Source organism: Aythya fuligula, chromosome 9, assembly GCF_009819795.1.
Source record: "Aythya fuligula isolate bAytFul2 chromosome 9, bAytFul2.pri, whole genome shotgun sequence".
NCBI classification, from domain to species: domain Eukaryota; kingdom Metazoa; phylum Chordata; class Aves; order Anseriformes; family Anatidae; genus Aythya; species Aythya fuligula.
Genome location: NC_045567.1, coordinates 5,238,659 through 5,257,321, shown reverse-complemented (window position 1 = coordinate 5,257,321; position 18,663 = coordinate 5,238,659). Strand labels below are relative to the sequence as shown.

The following is an 18,663-nucleotide window of genomic DNA, read 5'->3' as shown; positions in this document are numbered from 1 at the left end:
GCATGTTTGACAGGCTTGAGCTAAGTGAAAGCACGCAAAAGGTATCTCTCACGTCATCTAGAAGTTTTGTTTTCCATTTCTGAAGCCCTCAGCACAAACATCATACAAAATGCTTTGTGAAACACAGCGCTGGCAGCTCGTTCATAACGCCCGGCTCCTCTCCCGTGCTGAGCACAGAGCTGAGCGCAGGAGGACTGCCGTGGAAGGGCAGGGAGGCTGCACCTGGCTCAGCAGGACTGTCAGGACAGGAGCACAGAGCCTGTGCACCTACCACCACCAAAGCTGGCTGTTAAGTGCTTGCTGGGACAGCTCCTCTGCTTCAGTCCTGGGAAATCACAGTATCTGCCTCCTGGTAGGCATCCTCTTGTTTCTCTTCTGTGCCCATGCCTCCAACAAACAAGGACGTGCCAGGCACTGCTGCTGAAGTGACAGTATATTTGTTTCGCACGCCTCCAAACCACACCCCTGCAGGTAACACTAAATTGCTGGCAAGACCTATTTGTAACCTGGGTAAGTGACCCTAGACTGCTGCACTTAACATCATGGAAATAAATTCTCAGGTAAAAAAAAGCTTTCAAAATTCTCCAAACCAAACGATGGTGTAAGGTCACACTGAAGACCTTTCTCTGGATGTTTAAATTTAGAGTTTCTTCTTCCCATCACACAAGCAACCCCACTAGAAACCCTGAGGCTTTGCAACACACAGCCACAAAGTTCAGTGGCTATTTTAATGTACAGCAGTCAGAATCTCGGACTAATTACATTAAAATGCATTGGGACAATTCTCCCAGCTGAAAGGCACTTTACAGTGCTCATTTTATGAAATGAGCATTTTATGGAGGCAGAGATTTGGATCACCCTCCCCGGGAGCACATCTAGCAAACAGCTTCCCCACACACCCAGCCCCGTATCTTCCCAGCAAGGCAGAGGTGGAATTTCTGAGTCTCTTCATGAATAAGCAATAAAAGCCTTGAGATGGGACAGTGTAGCAGCTTCCAAAAAGGTGCATCGACTGCTGGGGACAGAGGTGGTTCAGCCTGGGCGCATCAGTTTGTGCATTATCCACTGCCTCCTCTGCAGGGAGAGCTGGCTCCTGGCATGAACAGCTCTCCCCATCTTACCTCAAGAAAGACCTGTCAGGAAAGAAAGAGCCTAGAGAGTTTTTCCTTTGGCCTTTGAAGTTCTTCCTTGGCTGACTGATGCTCGCCCATACATAACTGGAAGAAAAGACTACCATTGTGCTGCTCTTTACACCAAGTGCATTATTCTCCAGACAAAAGCTTGCGAGTCTAACTTTTAAACACACCTCTCTTTAGGCTATACTGTTCCTAAACCATAAAATCTTTTTGTTCATTAAAAAATAGACAGCCTTTTCCCCCCTCAGGCAATCTACTCTGCTAGTTAGCTTTTTGCACTACTCTTTGCAAACAGATACCGCAGACGCACAGCAGTTCGCAGCAGAACAGCCAGTTCCCATCCTCAGAAATACTGCATTTTTCCCCAGTATAGTCTCCAGTCACTTACCCAGCCCAGCTTTATACATGAAATACAACCACTGTAGGAGCTCGCTGGATTTGGACGAGACCTGGCAAGCAATCAGTCTCACCGAAAACATCTCCAGCATCTGGCAGCTCACTGCTGTTCGCAGGGTCTGTGCACTGGGTCAGGGCTGGGGGTTAAGCGAGGAACATGCTCAGCACCTGCCTGCTCTGCCTGGCTCTAATCAGTATTCCCCTCCCATGCCCAGGAATGCCAGAATTCCCCAGTTTCCTCAAAAAAATAACACACACACACCCTCAAGGAAGACAGAGGGGGAAAAAAAATAAAGAAAACTCAAATAGTTTAACAAAATTTGGATCTTATCCGAAGGATAATGCATGTCTTGCTATTGACTTCAGTATCTCTTTGGATGTTTATGTGAAATCTCATATTTGACACTATTAAATAGAAGAATTCTGTGGTGTTAGAAAACAAACCCCACAACTTTATTGTTAAAAAAAAAAAATTGACTGCAGCAATGCCACTTTGCTTGAAACTCTAGCAACTAGTTACAACTGTTTTTGTATTAGCAGTTCCCAAAGTCAGGTCTCGCCTTAGTGTGAAAGTTGTACTGCAGTTGCACATCTGAAAACTTTTCTTTTTTAAGACCTGTTGACAAGTTCAAGCCAGTCTATCAACTGGAACCAGCTCCTCAGTTTTTGGCTCTGAGCTCCCTATCTTAGTCACTAGGCTATTGCTCTCTGTCAGGAAGAATTTTTATAAAAAATAGTACAGATTTCATTAAAAAAAAAAAAAAAAAAAAAGAGAGAGAGAGAGAGAGAAGAAAATCAAACCAAAACAGTCCATCTTTAACCAGTCTGTGTAACACAAAAAGCCACTACTGAGAAGTATATTTCTTCTCCAGGAAGATTTCGAAAGCTTATAGTTCTAAACTATAAACAATAAATTACAAACAATAAATACAAACAATATACACGTTTTAAACATATTTTGTTGATTTTGTCTTCTTTTCTGCACAACCTATATTTCTATATTAAAAAAGGCATTAGTAAAACATCCATTTAAAAAAAAATAAAATGTTTTAAGCAGCCATCTAGCAGTTACATTCTTCTAGCGACTGCAATAGCAACACCCAGTTCTAGCAAAGAAAACAGCCTGAGATTGCTGTGCCAGTCATAACCACATAAATTTAAAGCATTGAATATTTGCTCGGACCAAAGGCTATTTGCATATATTATTCAATAGATTTTCCACACCACATTAAAAAAATTTGCAGGCTATTCATACGCAGCCCAGCAAAAACTACGTACCACCAGTGGGTGTACGTGTAAACCCGGCGTGGCTCAGGGCAGACTGAGGCAGCACCTCACAATTCGTTAACTTAACCCCAGACCGTAGCACTTATGGACCTGCTTTTGTTGTAAATAATAGTAATAAGAACACTAAAAGTAAGGAGCTGAGTCTCAGTCCATTTCATTAACAAGCACTCACCTGCTGCTGTGACCCAGGAGCTGTGGTATGGCTCTGTCCTGGTACTGGGTGCCCCCCAGTATGGGCTGCAGGTGCTCACTGCTCCTGCTGCGGGCAGCCCAACATCCGCTAGCCCTGCCACCCCCAGCTAGCAGCTTCCCAGGACAGGTTACAATCCTTTCTAGCCACAAAAAATTATGTTTTAAAACAACATTTCATCTGGGCATGCAGATCTGACAGATGAACTACGGCAGCTGGTGCTATACAACACTTTTGATTTCTGCATCCCAGACATTTGGAAATACCATTCAGTGCAAAAACCACCATTGTTCCCATTTCACAGGAAGGAATGCACGAAGAGGTAAGGATGCCTGAACCGGAGCAGCTGACATAAGCAGATATCCTACACGCCAGCCCCACCTCCACTGCACAGGCTGCCAGGATGCACAGCGATAGGAGAAAAATAAAAACAGCACAGAAAGCACAGCAATAAGAGAAAAAAAATAATAAGAAAAGAGCACAGAAAGCAGGAGGCAGCTGCCTCTTCCTGCACCAGGCAGAGGCACGGCCCCCTCCCAGCCGGCTGCAGGCAGAGGCAACGCAGGGCACGGCTCTCAGGAAGGCAGAGCAGATTGTACCAACTCAAACCAGTTCTCATCCAAACCAAACCCAACTCTTCCAGCTCTAATTTTCCTGTGACCACTTTTTTCTTGTTTGTTTGTATTTAGGGGTATCACTTACTTATAAACACATTAGTCACCAAGATCACTCTTTCCTACTCAAGACGGGTATAAAAAAGCTCCCTTGTCCCACCCCAAAGATGAAGAACCACACTCACCACAGCCCAGTCAAAAGACTGTTGAAGCCTATGGAAAGATGCCTTTGGCAGCCCCTTTCCCACAGCTGTGGGAACTTCAGCAGCAAACTAGCACCAGCTGTGCAAGTGGGGGGAGCCATTTAGCCTGGCATACTGGGACCTAAGGCAGCCACTCAAAGAGCTGAATGTCCCCAAGTGCAAATACCACCTTCAAAGCACCACTGTGACCGCAATGTCTCCATCTAGAGAACACAGCAGTCCTGTGGAAGCTTCAAACTTTGCGTTAAGAAAATTAGCATCGCTTATAAGCATCCCAGAAAAGGGCAGAGGAGGCAGAGCAAGGAGCAGCCTGGGCTGGCAGTCCAGGTAGCACAGCCAGCCCTGAGCTATTCCTAGCTCACCTCTCACACATTAAAGCTGAAGGCACTCAGGGAAGCACAACGGGTCTCATAACCAAAGGTCCCAGCTCTGCAGAACGTGTCTAAGGGGCACCCAGGGCACACCACTCCTCAACCCCCCTGTGGCTGAAGCTGGAAGAGCAGTGTGGAAGGAAAGCCAAGGGCACCCAAAGGAGAATCACCGTCCGGGTCATGCCCTCCCCGTGCCTGCCACGTAGCCTGTTCCTACAGTAGTGACTTTTCTGCATGCTAACACCTGCTACTAGGAACAGGTGAGTCGCTTCTCCGTGCTCTGATCACCTGGAGGATCTCTTTTTTTTCCCCTTACAAATCTTTTCTAGGGTATTTTTAAATTTACGTTTAACTACCATTATCTGGATTCAGATACTAGACGTATTTAGGGCTCGTTCAATACGTGCTCTGAATCTTTTTGCCTCAGATATACTCTCCCAGAGCTGACAAGTCTGTTCCTGATGTCAGATTAAGAGAAATATTTATGCCGTCAATCATCGCTGCATCTTTAGCACTGCCAGCACAGGAGAAGTACAGCAACTTTGAGTCCTGGCTTGTTTTAAGTCCTCCCTTGGCCAAGGAACTTCTAAGAGTCGGGAGAAAAATCCTCTTTGTGCCTGTCATAGCCCTGGGTTTGACAACCATTCAAATCGGAGCTCCTGATTCCTTTCCCAAAATCTCATTTGCTGCGTTGATTAGGATCAAAGGTTGAGGGGAGGAATGCAGTTTAGGAAGAAAGAGAGTGCCTCCCTCCCCTTGCGATAGCCTTCAGCCAGTGAGGAGCCAGAAATCAAGCCAAGCAAGGCGCTCTCTCCCTGCCATCCTGCCGGCGCTGATGGAGCAGATTGCTTACAGAGCTGCTCCAGCACGGGGCCAGGTTTTTTGTTTTTTTGTTTTGCTAAATCATGTGTTAGAAAACTTTTAAGTGCAGTTCGCTAAAACAGCTCTTTTTAATTTGCTCTGCTTGTAATGCTTTATTTTAACTAGGCCTACTAGCCATGTCACATCTCTTATTTAGCAGCTGAGGCAGACGCTTCGTGCTGTGATGTCTTGCTAAGCCAAAGTGAGCGAGGTCCCTCAAATCCGAAACGCAGTGGGATCTTCCTATCAGGGCCAACTTCCACCCTGAGTAACCGGCACAGCCCCGCTGAGAGCAGGGGGCTGTTCAGATGGAAATGACGGTACAGTTTGGCCCCCAGACCCTTTTTTAACGTACACTGAGAAGGCAATAAGATGAACAAAATGTCTGCTATACTCAGCCATTTTGCAACTTTTGCCAGAAGCGATGCTCCCGAGCGCCTGTGGGGCTGCGACTGCCCAGCGCAGACACACAGCACACACCTCCTGTCAGTCCTTCTGCGGGGCGGAAGAGGTGGACAAGTCACTCCTTCTGTGGGATTTTCTGAAGGTCACACTGAAGTACCCAGCACACAGGTCTGACGGCTCCGAATTTGTTAGAAAACAAACCATGGATGCTAAAGCAACAGGATTTTGTGTGGCTTTCCACATAGTTGTCAAATATTTGAGCGTTTTTGCCTGATCCCATCAAACTGAAAGGGAGCAGGTCCAATCAGCTGTGCTACACCAGGGACGAACCCACAGGGCTTTCTCCCTACTGCAACATTTATGGTGCAATTTTTTTAATAGATAACTGGATCGCCCTGATTCCTAACTGCTCGCTTGCTGCTAGTACTCTCCTGCTCTGCAGATGTTGGCAGAGCACAGCTGAGCCCCGTACCATGTGCGTAATTGCCACCGTAAGCACCAAGAGGCTGGAGCGTGCCGTGCCTTGCTCTGCACTGCACGTGTTACGGAAATACTTGTAGACCTCCCTCCCCCCAAAACAGAGCGCCAAAAAGGTTCGGTGCCTACTCCCTGAAAACATCACTGCTCTGTGTGTAAATAGTCCTGGGTTGATAACTGCTCCAGATTTGGTGAAGCTGTTTAAAGCACTTGTGCAAGGCGATCCTGCAGGATGGTAGTTACCCAAAGTGGTCCCTGCTGCTCCGGGGATGCTCATGGACCCTCTTGGTGTCACTCACACCCCAGCTGCAGAGCCATGATTTACACCTTTGATAAATAGAATTCCTGCAGTTTGGGAGATTTGGGCAAAACAGACACTTGACAGGATTACATTGTGAAAATAGGCAAATTCTGCACTTCACTTTCTATTTCCCCACTCCTTTAGCTAAACATACCCCCCCCAGCTCCATTTGTTGTGTGTGTTTGATTTTTTTTTCCCCAAACCTCTCTTTTCCAAAACCAAAGCATTTTGCTGCCCAAGGATGCAGAGAAGCCTGACTTCCACCTGGCTCTGCCCGGGAGCTCTCTCGCCGCTCAGCCTGAGTGGAAGGGCTGGGTGAGCATCAGGGTCCCCCCTGCCCCTCTGCTCATGCTCCAGCCCTGCAGCACTTCAAACGAAGGAATTGCTTCTTCAGGGAATGGGACATGCTCCGGCACTGCTCCCTGCCGCCTGCCTCCTGCAAAACCTGCCCCTGGCCATGTGCACCTTGCTAAAACATGGAGCAACGCAGAGGGGCTCTAAGTCCAGGCCAGTTACACCGAGCATGCTGGTGCTACTGCCCCATGGAGCTCCATGGACTACACATCGGAAAAGCAGAGTAATTCGGCCAGGAGACTGTCAAGGTTATTGCTTTTCTGTGTATGGAGCAGATCCTGACTGTATTGGCATGAAAAGTCCTGCTCATTTAAACCAGGTGGATGAGGTTTGACGGGGGCTGAACACACTGCTTGCAGAAATGCCAGCTGCAGACAGTTCGTCCCTCACACAGCTCAAACCACAGTGATCTACGTGACGGTACATCTGATAAAGAAATTACTACATAGTCATTTTGGGATCAGGAATCCAACACGAGGCGTGCCATAAAGACAAAACCCCTTAAGACGGGTCCATATAAGGACTTGTGCGTGACAGAAACTTGGGACATGCTTGGCAGAAAGGTTACATCCAGGCAGATACCCATAAAAACAAAACACCAAGAGGTGGAACACACATCACTGTCCTCACTGCAGCTCTCCGCTGCGATGAACATGTTGAGTCTGTGCACTTCAAGGAAATTTGTGCCTAACCTGATTTCAAAGAATTTTAACCATTATTCTAGGGCAAGATGTCTTCTAAAGTAGCTAGGCACCTGTGAAGTAAGTGCTAGTATTTTATTCAGACAAAACAAAAAACAGCGTATTTAAGAAAGGGAATGAGAAACCGGTGATTTAAAATAATAATAATAATAAAAAAAAAAATTTAAATCCTTTTCAGCTTTTTACTCTGCTGCTTTCACTACAGCATGAGGCTCATCCAAGTAAAACAACTGTGAGACCAGGGGAGGCTCTGCAGCTTTACCAGGCTTCTTACCACCGCTGCTGAAGCTGAACGCCTCTGTTCAGAGGTGCCCGTGGAAGCAGCGGGACCTGGACCTGATGCTCACAGCCCCCCAGTCCAGCCGGAATTCCACGGCACAATTACAAGCCAACATAACACATCCCCGCTGCACAGCCTCTTGTGCTGAGGATGCGGTGGAGCAGAGTTTGCTGTCTCTGAAGTAAGCAGAGCTCTCCGTACGGCAACAAGGAAGCGATTATTCTCGAGCACTCTCGTTGCCTGTCAGCACAGCCTGGCCGATCCGACTTTCCCCCCCCCCTTTTTTGGGGGAGGGACAGCACAACTCTCCTGCCTGATGCAAGTGGGGACTGTAAAATCAAAACTGGGGAAAATGCACAAAGAAATGCTGCCAGCTCGTTTGTTTTCCCCCTGCACCGAGAGCCCAGCCCTGAGAACTGGCAGGCTTCTCCAGCTCCCTTTCTTTCAGTGGCAGCCCCGGACCATTTATCTTTCTGATTTGGTGTAGAAAAAGAAACTTTCTGTATACTACGCCCAAAAAAAAAAAAAAAAAAAAAAAAAAGAGACTAAATCGGTTTCATTAAAATTCCATGAAATACACAATTTTTCTCCTGTTGTTTTAGTAAAATTTCTGTGCCCTTTGTACTAAAACCAGTGATTCACACAACTACAAACCCAATAATGCCAAACAAAAACCCTCCACAAAACTGCAGGAGCGTACAGTGAGTACAGGCAACAGCCTGGGCAAAATAAGGAGTCTGCTCAAATTTCACATCTCATTAAAGACAATTTGGCCATTAATCCATACGGTTTTAGGAGCAAAGAAGGATTTTCCAGGACAGATAAACTGAAATGATCCTCCTTTGATCTCTGAGGTTAAGAATCAGTTACAATGGAAGATGAACAACACGGGGCAGGACTACTGGCCTTTTTATCTGCAACAATGGCATCAGCAAACAACTACTTAATCAATATTTGGCCAGGGCCACTGAAAACTTCCTTTTCAAATTTTAATTCCTAGTTGTAAAACAACTGTAGGGCAACCAGCAAGATAAGACATTAAACTGACTGCTTAATTGCCTTTTACTGTCCTGCTAGTTATATATGCACATCCTTAATCGCCCTTGAATCTTTATTTACCGGGATGAATAAATGACCTGTCGACAATCACATCAAACTCCACTAACCACGTAATCTCAGCGCACGACACACTAACTCTAATGTGCCCACAGTGAGTTTTAATTTCATTACGTTTCACTTTTTTTCTAGGGAGAGTGATTTAAAGTGAATTAGTTTAACAGCATGGGGCAGGAGTACTCCAGGGCAAGTGAAGTAAAACGAGGCGCTCGCACTACGCCGAGCAAGGTTTGTGGTGAGCTGTGTTACTGTACATCATTTTTATTAGCCAGCAAGCTCAGCGTTTGGGGAACACTTGGAAGTATCCCACATTTTTATTTATATATTTTGTTCTCTCTGCAGCCACATATGTTTGTTACATAGGATTTAAAGTGACATTTACATGGAGAAATCTGCATTGACTGGGTTGCTCTGATTTATTGCTTTGCGTTTCACTCAATTTCTTCTTAAATTAACCAGAGAGCACTTTGTAGTTCTGCTTCATTTCCCAATGCCGTTTTATTACACAGCCCTGGGGACTCGTGATAATTCATCACTATCAACTTTATTGGCTCCCCTCATCTAAACCCCATTCCAGCCCTTATCAATAAGTAAACCCAATACAAAACTAAACCTTCCCCAAGTGTTAGATAAAAGCGGCGTCTTGGACAGATACAACAGAAAATTACCAGTTGAAATTGGACCCCGAAAATAATCTCTTCTGGGGATTTCATCAGCGTCAACTTTTACTTTCAGCATTAATTTCTAATTAATTTTTTATCTAATTAAAATCGCTGCCTGGCTGCCTGCTGATACCATCGCTACCTTTGTGCGAGCACGGCTACAGAAATCCTCAGCTCGACGAGAGTTTTGCCGGTTTCGGTCGGGACTGCAGCCACGCTCACAGTCAGCCAGCAGTTTCTCGTAAGAGAAGAGGACGAATTTAGGCCCCGCTGCTGCCTGCGCCAGCCACGTGAGCAGCTTTACACACATGAATGGGCCCTTTCAATGGCACTCCTCGCTGTCCCTCGCATCTGATGCTTTCCAACCAACCTTTTTTTTTTTTTTTTTTTAAGAGTTGGTTGGAAACAGAAGTGCTGGGGCCACCTCCTGTCATCAGAGTGGTTCCAAAGAGCATTTGTCAGTATGGTGATAGGTACTTATATATAAATAAATAAGTATATATATATAGGGGTCTGATATGCAAGCCTATAAACCCAACTCATATCCCAATCCTGAGCACTTCCCTGGGAGCTGCAGTTGCTCAGCACATTAGAAATCTGCTTTCAAGACAAGGCTGAGCTTTACCATGCTAAATTCCTACTGTTGTCAAGGATTTGGCAATCGCAGCAGAATCCAGAAAGCCAAGGATACAAATCATGGTTTGGGAGCAAGTCCATTCATTTCCTGCCCCAGTCTTTCCAGAACGACACTGTCTAGGTTTAATCAATTATCAGTTAAGATTTTCAGAACAACCCAATCGGATGCAAACTTGGGTACAAACTCCAACCAGTGTGTGTGAAACTATCCTGGTATTTGCTAAAATAATATTTGTCTTTGCTCAGGGTATAAAAGTTTAGAAAAAAGGGACAGGATGTCCCCGGTTGTACTGCTTGAACAGCTAAGGAAAGTGCTCCCGAGATGGCAAACCATGCAAAACCAGCAGAGAGATCAGGATGTCGGCAGGGGCTGCTGTGGGATGCGGGGAGCCTGCGCCTTCCCGCAGCCCCTGCTCGCCCCGCTGGTAGCAACCTGGTCCGAAACACCACAGCCCCTGGCCAGGCAGGAGCAGCAAACCCAGGGCCACAGTCCAGCGACGAGCCCTGTGGTGATTTACTTTGTGCAGCACCCGGCTTTTCTGCCCGCCTTGAGCCAAACCCTGGAGTCATTGGGGAGTTTTTTGTAATTACGCACGATTTCCCCGCCAGATCTGAGACCCCGAGAGGCAGAATTCTGCTCAAATTGGACGAGCAGGTTTCTTCGAGCTGCTGGTGACCAAACATTTAACGTAAAACACTGAATGCCAGGCTCAGGAAGGTGCCTGCCTGCAGTCGCCATCCCCACATCACCCCAGAGGCGACCCTTCAGCAGGGGATGTAGCAGGGGCAACATGTGGCGCTCCTCAGACCTAAAACCCACCGGTACTTGACACGGCAAGGACACCCTGGGAGGGGATCCTGGAGCAACACCACAGTGAGCCCAGCATCAAAACCCCAACCAAAGCACCAGGCAGCCCCCGCCCTGCCCCACGCCTTGCCGTACAGCGGGGAGCGGGATGGCTCCAACCGATATCTGGCGCCTGCGTGTCAATCCCTTCCCTTCACAAGCTGCCTTTATTAGTTTAGCAACCTAAAAATAACCGGCTGCATGGTACTGACCAAACCTAAACAAAACATCTGCAGGCCCGGCTAGCCCCCGCTACCCTCCAGACCATGTGCCACCACTTCAAAGGCCGCGCATCAAGTCAGTAATTGTAACATTGCATCTAAATATTTAAGCTAGGGGCTGGTAGTCGCGTGCCCCATTTACAGCCAGCATCTGTCCTCTAATTCCATTACAGTACAAAGCAAAAATGTTTCCCAAAACTCGCAAACAGGAAAAGCATCGCTCTGCTCGAGAGGCAGCGGCAGCTTGAACTTTGGAGCTGCTGAGCGGGGCTTTTGTGCTGAGGTCCTTCTTCTTCTCCCCCCCTCCGAGCTCCCCGCATACACGCACAGAAATAGGGGTGGTGCCGAAATTGTATTAATGTGAGCCTCGGGCACACAGAAAAAAAAAAAAAAAAAAAAGAGAGAGAGAAAAGAGGAAGGGGAGGGCGAGGGGGGAAGGGTTTGGTCCGAGATGAAAGTCAGAAGGAAATAAAGGAGGCAATTTAGTCGGCTGTAGCCTGAATTGCTCTCAGTGCAGCCCAGGGTAGAGGCTGGGGATGAGTAGGGCCCTTTCTGGATGGGCGCGCATGACTGGGGGAGGATCAGCCGGGACAGGGCCCGGGGGCCAATTCCGCCGGGCCGGGAACAGAGGCCCTCTTTGAGGCCGGGGGACCCCAGCGCCAGCCCCGTCCCGTCCAGCGCTGCCCGCTCGCAGCGGCCCCGAGCAGCTCCCGGCCCCGTCCTGCCAGCGCTGGAGGCCGCCGGTTTGTGCCAGAACACGGCAGCAGGAGGCACGGGCAGCTCCCCGTCTCTGAAAATACAGCCTGATGTGCCTGATAGCGCAGGAGCTTCTCTTTTGTGATCGTTATTCACAGCTTAAGTGGTTAAGAAAAATATATCAGGCACGCAGAAATGCAGATGTGCTGTTATAGGGAGATAATCTCACCGATCCACACTATGACAGCCAGGCTTGGCTTTAAACATACACCCGAAACCAGGGGAGAGGACGAGACGGGCAGAAATGCAGAAACGCAGCAGTGCAACGTCTGCCAAGGCGTGTGAGAACAAAAAGTTTAGGTGCGTGTAAATAGGGGCTGAAACAGAATCACAGCAGGGCAGATGGAAGTTTACCTATGCTCACGTCTGTGAAGATCAGAGGGAGAAAGCCCAAGCCACGTGACGGACTGCTTCTGTCGCACATTTAAAATGTATATATATCACATTTCTCTTCTCCCTGACCCCGCTCTGCTGCAGGAGCTCCCCAGCTCCCGCACTGTTACAGCCACAGCCCCACATCCCTCCCTCCCTCCAGCCCTACACAGCCCCGGCTCTCCCCACGTCACCCATGAGCAGGGGACACCAGCCACCCCCAGCCACCCCGCGGCTGTCCCCTTCCCTCCAGTGGCCAGGGCCCCCCAGCCCTGCCACCACAGCCACAGAAAAGGCTCGGGCACGCCAAAACCCCACACTTTGCTTTTCTCACTCGGACGGGTGCAGTGCTCCTGCCACGGGTGCTCAGCACTGAGCTGCCCTGCAGGGTTGTACCACGCACTTCAGCAGTGACACCAGGGACCCAGGGGTGCCAGCCCGCCTCTCACGTGCCTGCTGGGGCTCCAGGCCCTGCACACAGGCAGCCAGGATCCTGCAGCACCCACATCCCCGGCAGCACCGCCAGAGATTTCAGTAAGAGGGTCGGGCAGTCTGTGCAAACGGCAGGGCCCAACCTGAGGATTTTATAGACAAGAGTGAAATCCTAGCTCCTCCACTGGTCACAAGAGTTGAAGCAGAACTTCTGTTTTTTTGTTTTTTGTTTTTTGTTTTTTTGCCAGATACAGCCAGAGAGGTGGACTCATTTTATGTTTTTTTCTTGCAATGAGCTTTCCAGCATGGTGTCCCCACAGCACCACGCTATGCGCACGGCAACAAATCCATCCTGCAGCAGCTCTCTCACTGCAGCACCCCAGCCACCCCAGTAACAAGCTTAAGGAACAGGCTGACACCCAGGCAGGAGTCAGCAGGAGCCTCCCTCCCATCGCCAAAACCTCCCCAAAACTCAGGGAACAGACCAGATTTGAAGCCGCTGTTTGCACAGAACTGCCTGGCCCCCTTCACCCAACAGAAACCTGTATGCACAGAGATGGGACAGGGCTGTGCTAGCCTATCTACTCCGGGGGAATTTCGCCTCTGACTGAAGGAAGAAGTAGCAAAATATGCTCATTATGGCAGCAGAAGGCAAAGGAGAGGTACATGGAGGGCTGAGGGCAGCCTCGGCACGGCAGCGCCCACGCTCCCAAAACCAGCTGGTGGCAGGTCAGGATCCCTGCCTTACAGAGCAGAGTTAGAGACCATGAAGATTTTTCTGAAGTAGAGGGGTGGGTAATATTGATGATATTTTTTCTCTTGCTGTGTCTCTTAATTACTCTGCTCCATAAAGCTGGGGTGTTATCAAGGTTCCCTACCTTCTGGTTTTAATCTCTGCAGAGAAATTCAGGAAGGCAGCACAGCTAGCTACTTCACAGCTGAGGGCACCACGTTCAGCCCGTTTTCCCTTGGTGCACATCCCTCGGAACAATTCTCCATTGCAGGAGGTACTGGGGGAAGCTGTGACACGCCATACAGGGGCAGACAAACCGTGCCTCCTGGCCTTAAAGTCTGTGCCTCTGTCAGCATCGCGTGTGTGTGTGTTACACACGCCCACAGACACAGAAGGCAAAGTTTCCCCGAGAGCTTCAACAACTGCCTCGGAAAGTAACTCTGGGAAATGCTTTCAGGTCCGTTCCTACGCTACAAGGGGACACCCTTCTTTTAAAGAAAGGGTTTCAGTTGTCCTCTCGAGTGGCGCTCGGCATCTCCAGATGTCTAAAAACGCTACAAACATTTTGTAGGTAAAACCAGTTACTTTTTCCACGGTGGAGAGTCCATAAAACTGCGTGGAGCATCAGCTATTAGGGGCTCATTGAATAATTCATCCCTCATTGCAAGCCCATAATGTCTTTTCTCGGCCTTTTGTGGGGCTGTTTTCTCTTCTTTTCTCCTTGAATTATAAAAAGGTTGCCTTCTTTTGTTCACATCAAGCTGCTGCTAGCTGAAGCTTTGTCTGCGCAAAGCCAAAGTGTGAGTTTCAATGGACTCCCCCCTCTTTGTTTTCCAAGTTCATCTCCAAGTGTAGATTGTGTATAGAAGGCCTTCTTTGTAAAAGCTGGAAAAGTTGTACAAATGTTTGACCAGCTCATTTGCTACTTTTGTCTCGCCTTCTCCAGCGCCTGTGCCTGTGCCGGGCAGCCCCAGCCCTGCCGCCCGGCCCGGCCCCAGCGCCGCGCTCCGCCGGGGTGGGCACCGCCGCCGCGGGCAGCCCCCTGCCCGCTCCCGGCCCCCCCCAGCCCCCTCCCCGAGCCGTCCGCTGCCTTCCCAGCGCAGCCGGGACGGGGGGCGAGGCTCCGGGCCCTGCCCGCGGCTGCAGACCCCGAGCAGCTGCAGCCTGGCGCTGGGCTGGGGCTGGCAGCGCGACCCCCGCCGGCCCCCGCCGGGCCGGCTCCAGGCTCCCCCCCGCTGCCGCCGGTCCCTTCGGGGGCTCTGCCCCCACCGGCGGACCGGGGCCGGCTCGGCACGGCTCGGGTGCCCCGTCGGGGCCCGCTCCTCGCCCCGCACGCCCCCCGGGTGTACCTCTCTCGCTGAGGATGCCGTCGATGCTGTGCTTCGCCTTCTTGTCGCCTTCCTCCGCCTCCTTCCTCTCCAGCTCGGCCTCCTCCTCCTCGCCTTTCCCGAACTTGCTCCGCAGGATGCGGCTGATGGAGCTCACTTCGGGGGGAGCGGAGAGCTGGCACCGGGCCGCCCCCAGCCCCGAGGAGCCGAGCCCCGCTGCTGCCGGGGGGCCGCCCGCTGCCCTCCCGCGGCCGTTCCCACCGGGCACCGCTGCCGGGCCGCCCCCACCAGTGGGTTTGTCCCCGGGGTGCGGACAACCAAAAAACCCCTCCACCACCCGGCTCCCTCCTTCCAGCCCCGGTTCGGCGAGCCTCCAGCCGGCCCCAGCCCGGGGGAGCATACAGGGGGCCCCGGTCGCTTTTTTAATTACCCCTCTCCCCCCTATCCCGGGGTCCCCCCGCCGCCGGGCCGCCCTCCCCGCACCGCCCCGGGGCTGCCCGTACCCGAGGGCACCGTGTTGCGGTCGCACACGCCGTCCTTCAGCAGCTTGTCGCGGATCTCCCAGCTGAACATGCCGGCGTTTTCCCGCTTGTATTCCTCGATTTTCTTCTCCACGTCCGGCGTCGTCACCTGCTTCAGTAAAGACAAGGCGAGCGGGCAGGGGTTGTGCGGCCGGGGGCGGCGGGGGACCCCCGAGGGTCCCGCTCCCTTTACCGGGCACGGCCCCGAGCGAGCCCCGCTTGTGGGGCGGGCGGCTGGAAAAAGGGGGGAGCATTACGGGTAACAGCGGGCCCATTTAGGGCAGCCCCCCAGGAACCCAAAACTCGCCCCGAAAACCGCCGGGGTGAGACGCGGTGGAGGGCGGCAGGGGAGGCGGCCGAGCTGCACGGGCTCCTCGGCCAGACCCATCCCGGGGAGCCGAGCGGGCAGCAGCGGAGAAAAAGTCGCACGATAAATAAATAAAGAGGTCTGAGCACCGGGACCGACACGGAGAGCTTTCTCCGATCGCCTCGGGATTTTTAAAACGAAACCGAGCTCAAACGAACCCGAGATGTCCCGGCTGGGAACAGCCTCTCGGCCGGATAACGCGCTTGGAAAAAATCGCCGCCGATTGAACGCCAGAACAGAAAGTTCGGGGTTTGCTACTTTGGAAGCAACAAAGGGGAAAAAAATCTACGGGGCAACTTTCAACCAAAAATAAAATAAAAATAAAAATAAAGAAAAAATGAAAAGAAAAAAAAAAAAGAAAGAAAAAAGAAAGATTTGTTTTGGAGGAAACGAAAAGACAAAACGACGGAAGAGGCAAGCCCTGAGACAAGTTTCCCTGTTTGTGCTACCGTGAGCGCGAACTTTTAGCCGTATCACTATAAACACACGCAGCTTGGGAGCAAACAGAAAAATAAAGGGGGCAGGAGAAGGCACCGCAGCCGGACAGATAGCCGGACAAACAGCCGGACAGACAGGGCACTGCTGCGATTTGCAGCTTCCCGAGCCGTGCCCAACCCCACCGAGCCCCGGCGGCCCCCCGAGGCTCCCCGGCCGCCGCACGACTCCAGGGCGAGCACAGCGCTCGCTAAACGCCCCCCTTCGCCCTCGTTTCGTTTCCTTTTTTTTTTTTTAATATAAATATTTTTAAGCATTTTCTTAAATAAAACAACGGCCAAAGCCCAGCAACAATCCCCGTAAAGGCCGGGACCCAGCAACAGGCAGGGCCGGGCGCACCCCGCTCCCCCCGGCCCCGCTCCCGACTCATCCCGGCTCGGCCCCGTCCCGCTCGGGCCGTGCCAGGGGGCAGCGGGGCCGAGCCGAGCCGTGCCCAGGTTTTGCCCGGCTCCGGAGGGCCTCACCTTGGGCTTGCTGCCGCCGATGGCCCCCGGCCGGATGGAGCCCGTCTCCTGGTACCTGCAGAGAATTTTGGAGACGCAGCCGTGGGACACTCGCAGCTGGCGAGAGATGACACAGGGCCTTATGCCATGGTGGGCCATCTCCACTATCTTGTGTCGGATATGGTTGGGTAAAGGCCTGCCATTGATAAACACTCCTCCGAGCTGATTGACTCTGCCCTGGCCTAGAGGAGTAGAGACTAGAAAAGGAGGGGAGGGGAGGCAGGGGGGGGAAACGGCGTTAACGTCTCCTTCGGATCCCGCTGGCTCTCTTTTTGCCGTCGCTTTCTGGAAGGCAACTCGCCGCCCGCCCCCCCCCGCCGAGCCGCCCCGCAGCGCACCCGGAGCCCCGCCGAGAACGGGCCGGGCCGGGAGGCTTCACCTGCGGTGCTGCCCGCAGGCCGTGCTCCGGCCCGCCGGGAGGGCCACCAGCCCCCGGGGGGGCACCCAAAAGCTGCGGGGACCCCGCCGAGCGGGGCCGGGGGCTGCCGGCCGCAGGACGGGGCGCGCACCGCTGCAGTGCCGGAGCCCCTTTCGGCTCCGCCAGCCGATCTGCGTTTTCCAACTTTTTCCCCCGCTCCCTCTCGCCCGATCGCCGCTTCCCGCAAGGGCGGCGGGGCTCCGGGACCCCCCCGCGTCCCCCTCCCCGGCTCACCCCCGCCGCCGGCCGTCGGGGCAGCCCCGTCCCGTCCCGTCGCGGTGCCGGTGCCGTCCTTACCTTCCAGCGGGAAGCCGCTGCGGGGGTAGTTCTGCCCGGCCCCGGGCCGCATCATCCTGGGGACGGCTCCGGCCAGAGTTGTCATCGCGGCGGGCGGCCGGGGTTATATCCAGCGGGCGGCCGGGCCGGGGGAGAGCCGCGCTGTCGGGGGGTCCCCGCCGGCAGGGGGTGGGCGCTGCCGCCGGGGGGCGGGGAGGGGGCAGCTCCCCGCTGCCCCTCGGGCACTGCCCCGCACCGGGAGCGCTGCGGGGGCCGGGCGGGGGCGGTGTCGCTGTGCCCGGTGCGGCGGGGAGCGGCAGAGCGGGGCCGGGAGCATTTATCGGCTCCGGCCCCGGCGCGGCTCCGCGGCGGCACCGCCGCGATTGGCCGCCTCCGCCCGGCCCGGCCGCGCCGCCCCAGCTGATTGGGCGACGGCCGGGGCTCTCCCGCATCGCCGGCAGCGTGACCGGCACGGCACGGCCCGGCACGGCTCGGCTCCGGCCCGGCACGGCTCGGTGCAGCCCGCTACAGCCCGCTGCGGCACCGCACGGCTCGGTGCAGCCGGCTGCAGCTCGCTGCGGCACGGCACGGCTCGGCACGGCGTGGCACGGCACGGCACGGCACGGCCCGGCTCGGCCCCGCACTGGGCTCCCGTTAGCCAGCACCGCGGAGCCGCTCCGTGCCCCGACAGCAGCCCCGGGGCCCGCTGGGCTCCGGGTGGGGGGCGCAAGGCCCCGCCGCCCCCCTTCTCCCTCCCTCCTGTTTATTCGTTTCGCCCCGCAGCCCCTCGCCGTGCCGAAGAAGCCTCCCGGGACCGAGCGGTGCCACCGGGCCCGCAGCGGGAGCTGCCGTCGGGGCTGGGCGGCAGGAGCGGGCCCGGGCCGCGGGGTGCGCGGCAGCGGCGTGTGCGGGGGGCTGCGGGCGCCGTGCGGTACGGCCTTACTAACGAGCGTTTGTTCCCAGGAATTTATTGTAGTATTCAAACTAAACTGCTGGAAAAATAAAAGAGGTAAAGTCTGCCTCGGAGCTGAAGTGACCACAGCAGGATATGACGCCAGGAGTGTTGTAAAGACTGTCTGTCCTTAAAGAAGGTACTATTGTGCGCGGCCTTTTATTTATAACTTGGTAAGTGCCAGCAAACTCGCCTCCTTTACACTCTGAAGTGCCAGCCCGGCTTTCCACAGCGCTCTTTATTTGCAATAGTCTATTCAGCAACTGTCACTCCCGAGCTTCAAGTTATTCAGGACCTTAATCAATCAAAAGGATGAGAATCGCTCAGGTTCCCCCTTTGAAACGGAGCGAACAATGTCGGCCGGGCCGCGGCTCCGCTTCCCCTCCGCCGGCCGCGGGGCGCGGGTCGGGGCCGGGGGCGGGCGCCAGCGACCCCCCCCCGGAGGGGAGGGC

The 18,663-nt window shown here is 53.1% G+C and overlaps 1 protein-coding gene across 3 annotated transcripts in view; it reads right to left on the bottom strand.

Moving 5' to 3' along the window:
• PAX3 (paired box 3) overlaps positions 1-17,365 on the bottom strand; it is a 77,349-nt gene extending 59,984 nt beyond the window's left edge. For 2 of the 3 annotated variants that reach the window (XM_032193315.1, XM_032193318.1), the window contains exons 1-4: positions 17,281-17,365; positions 16,527-16,762; positions 15,183-15,312; positions 14,701-14,835 (exon numbers count right to left, since the gene is read on the bottom strand). In XM_032193315.1, the coding sequence (XP_032049206.1) occupies positions 14,701-14,835; positions 15,183-15,312; positions 16,527-16,762; positions 17,281-17,365 (586 nt within the window). The remainder of the gene's footprint in view (positions 1-14,700; positions 14,836-15,182; positions 15,313-16,526; positions 16,763-17,280) is intronic. The other variant, XM_032193316.1, reaches the window with a different exon arrangement.
• Positions 17,366-18,663: the final 1,298 nt, after the last annotated feature.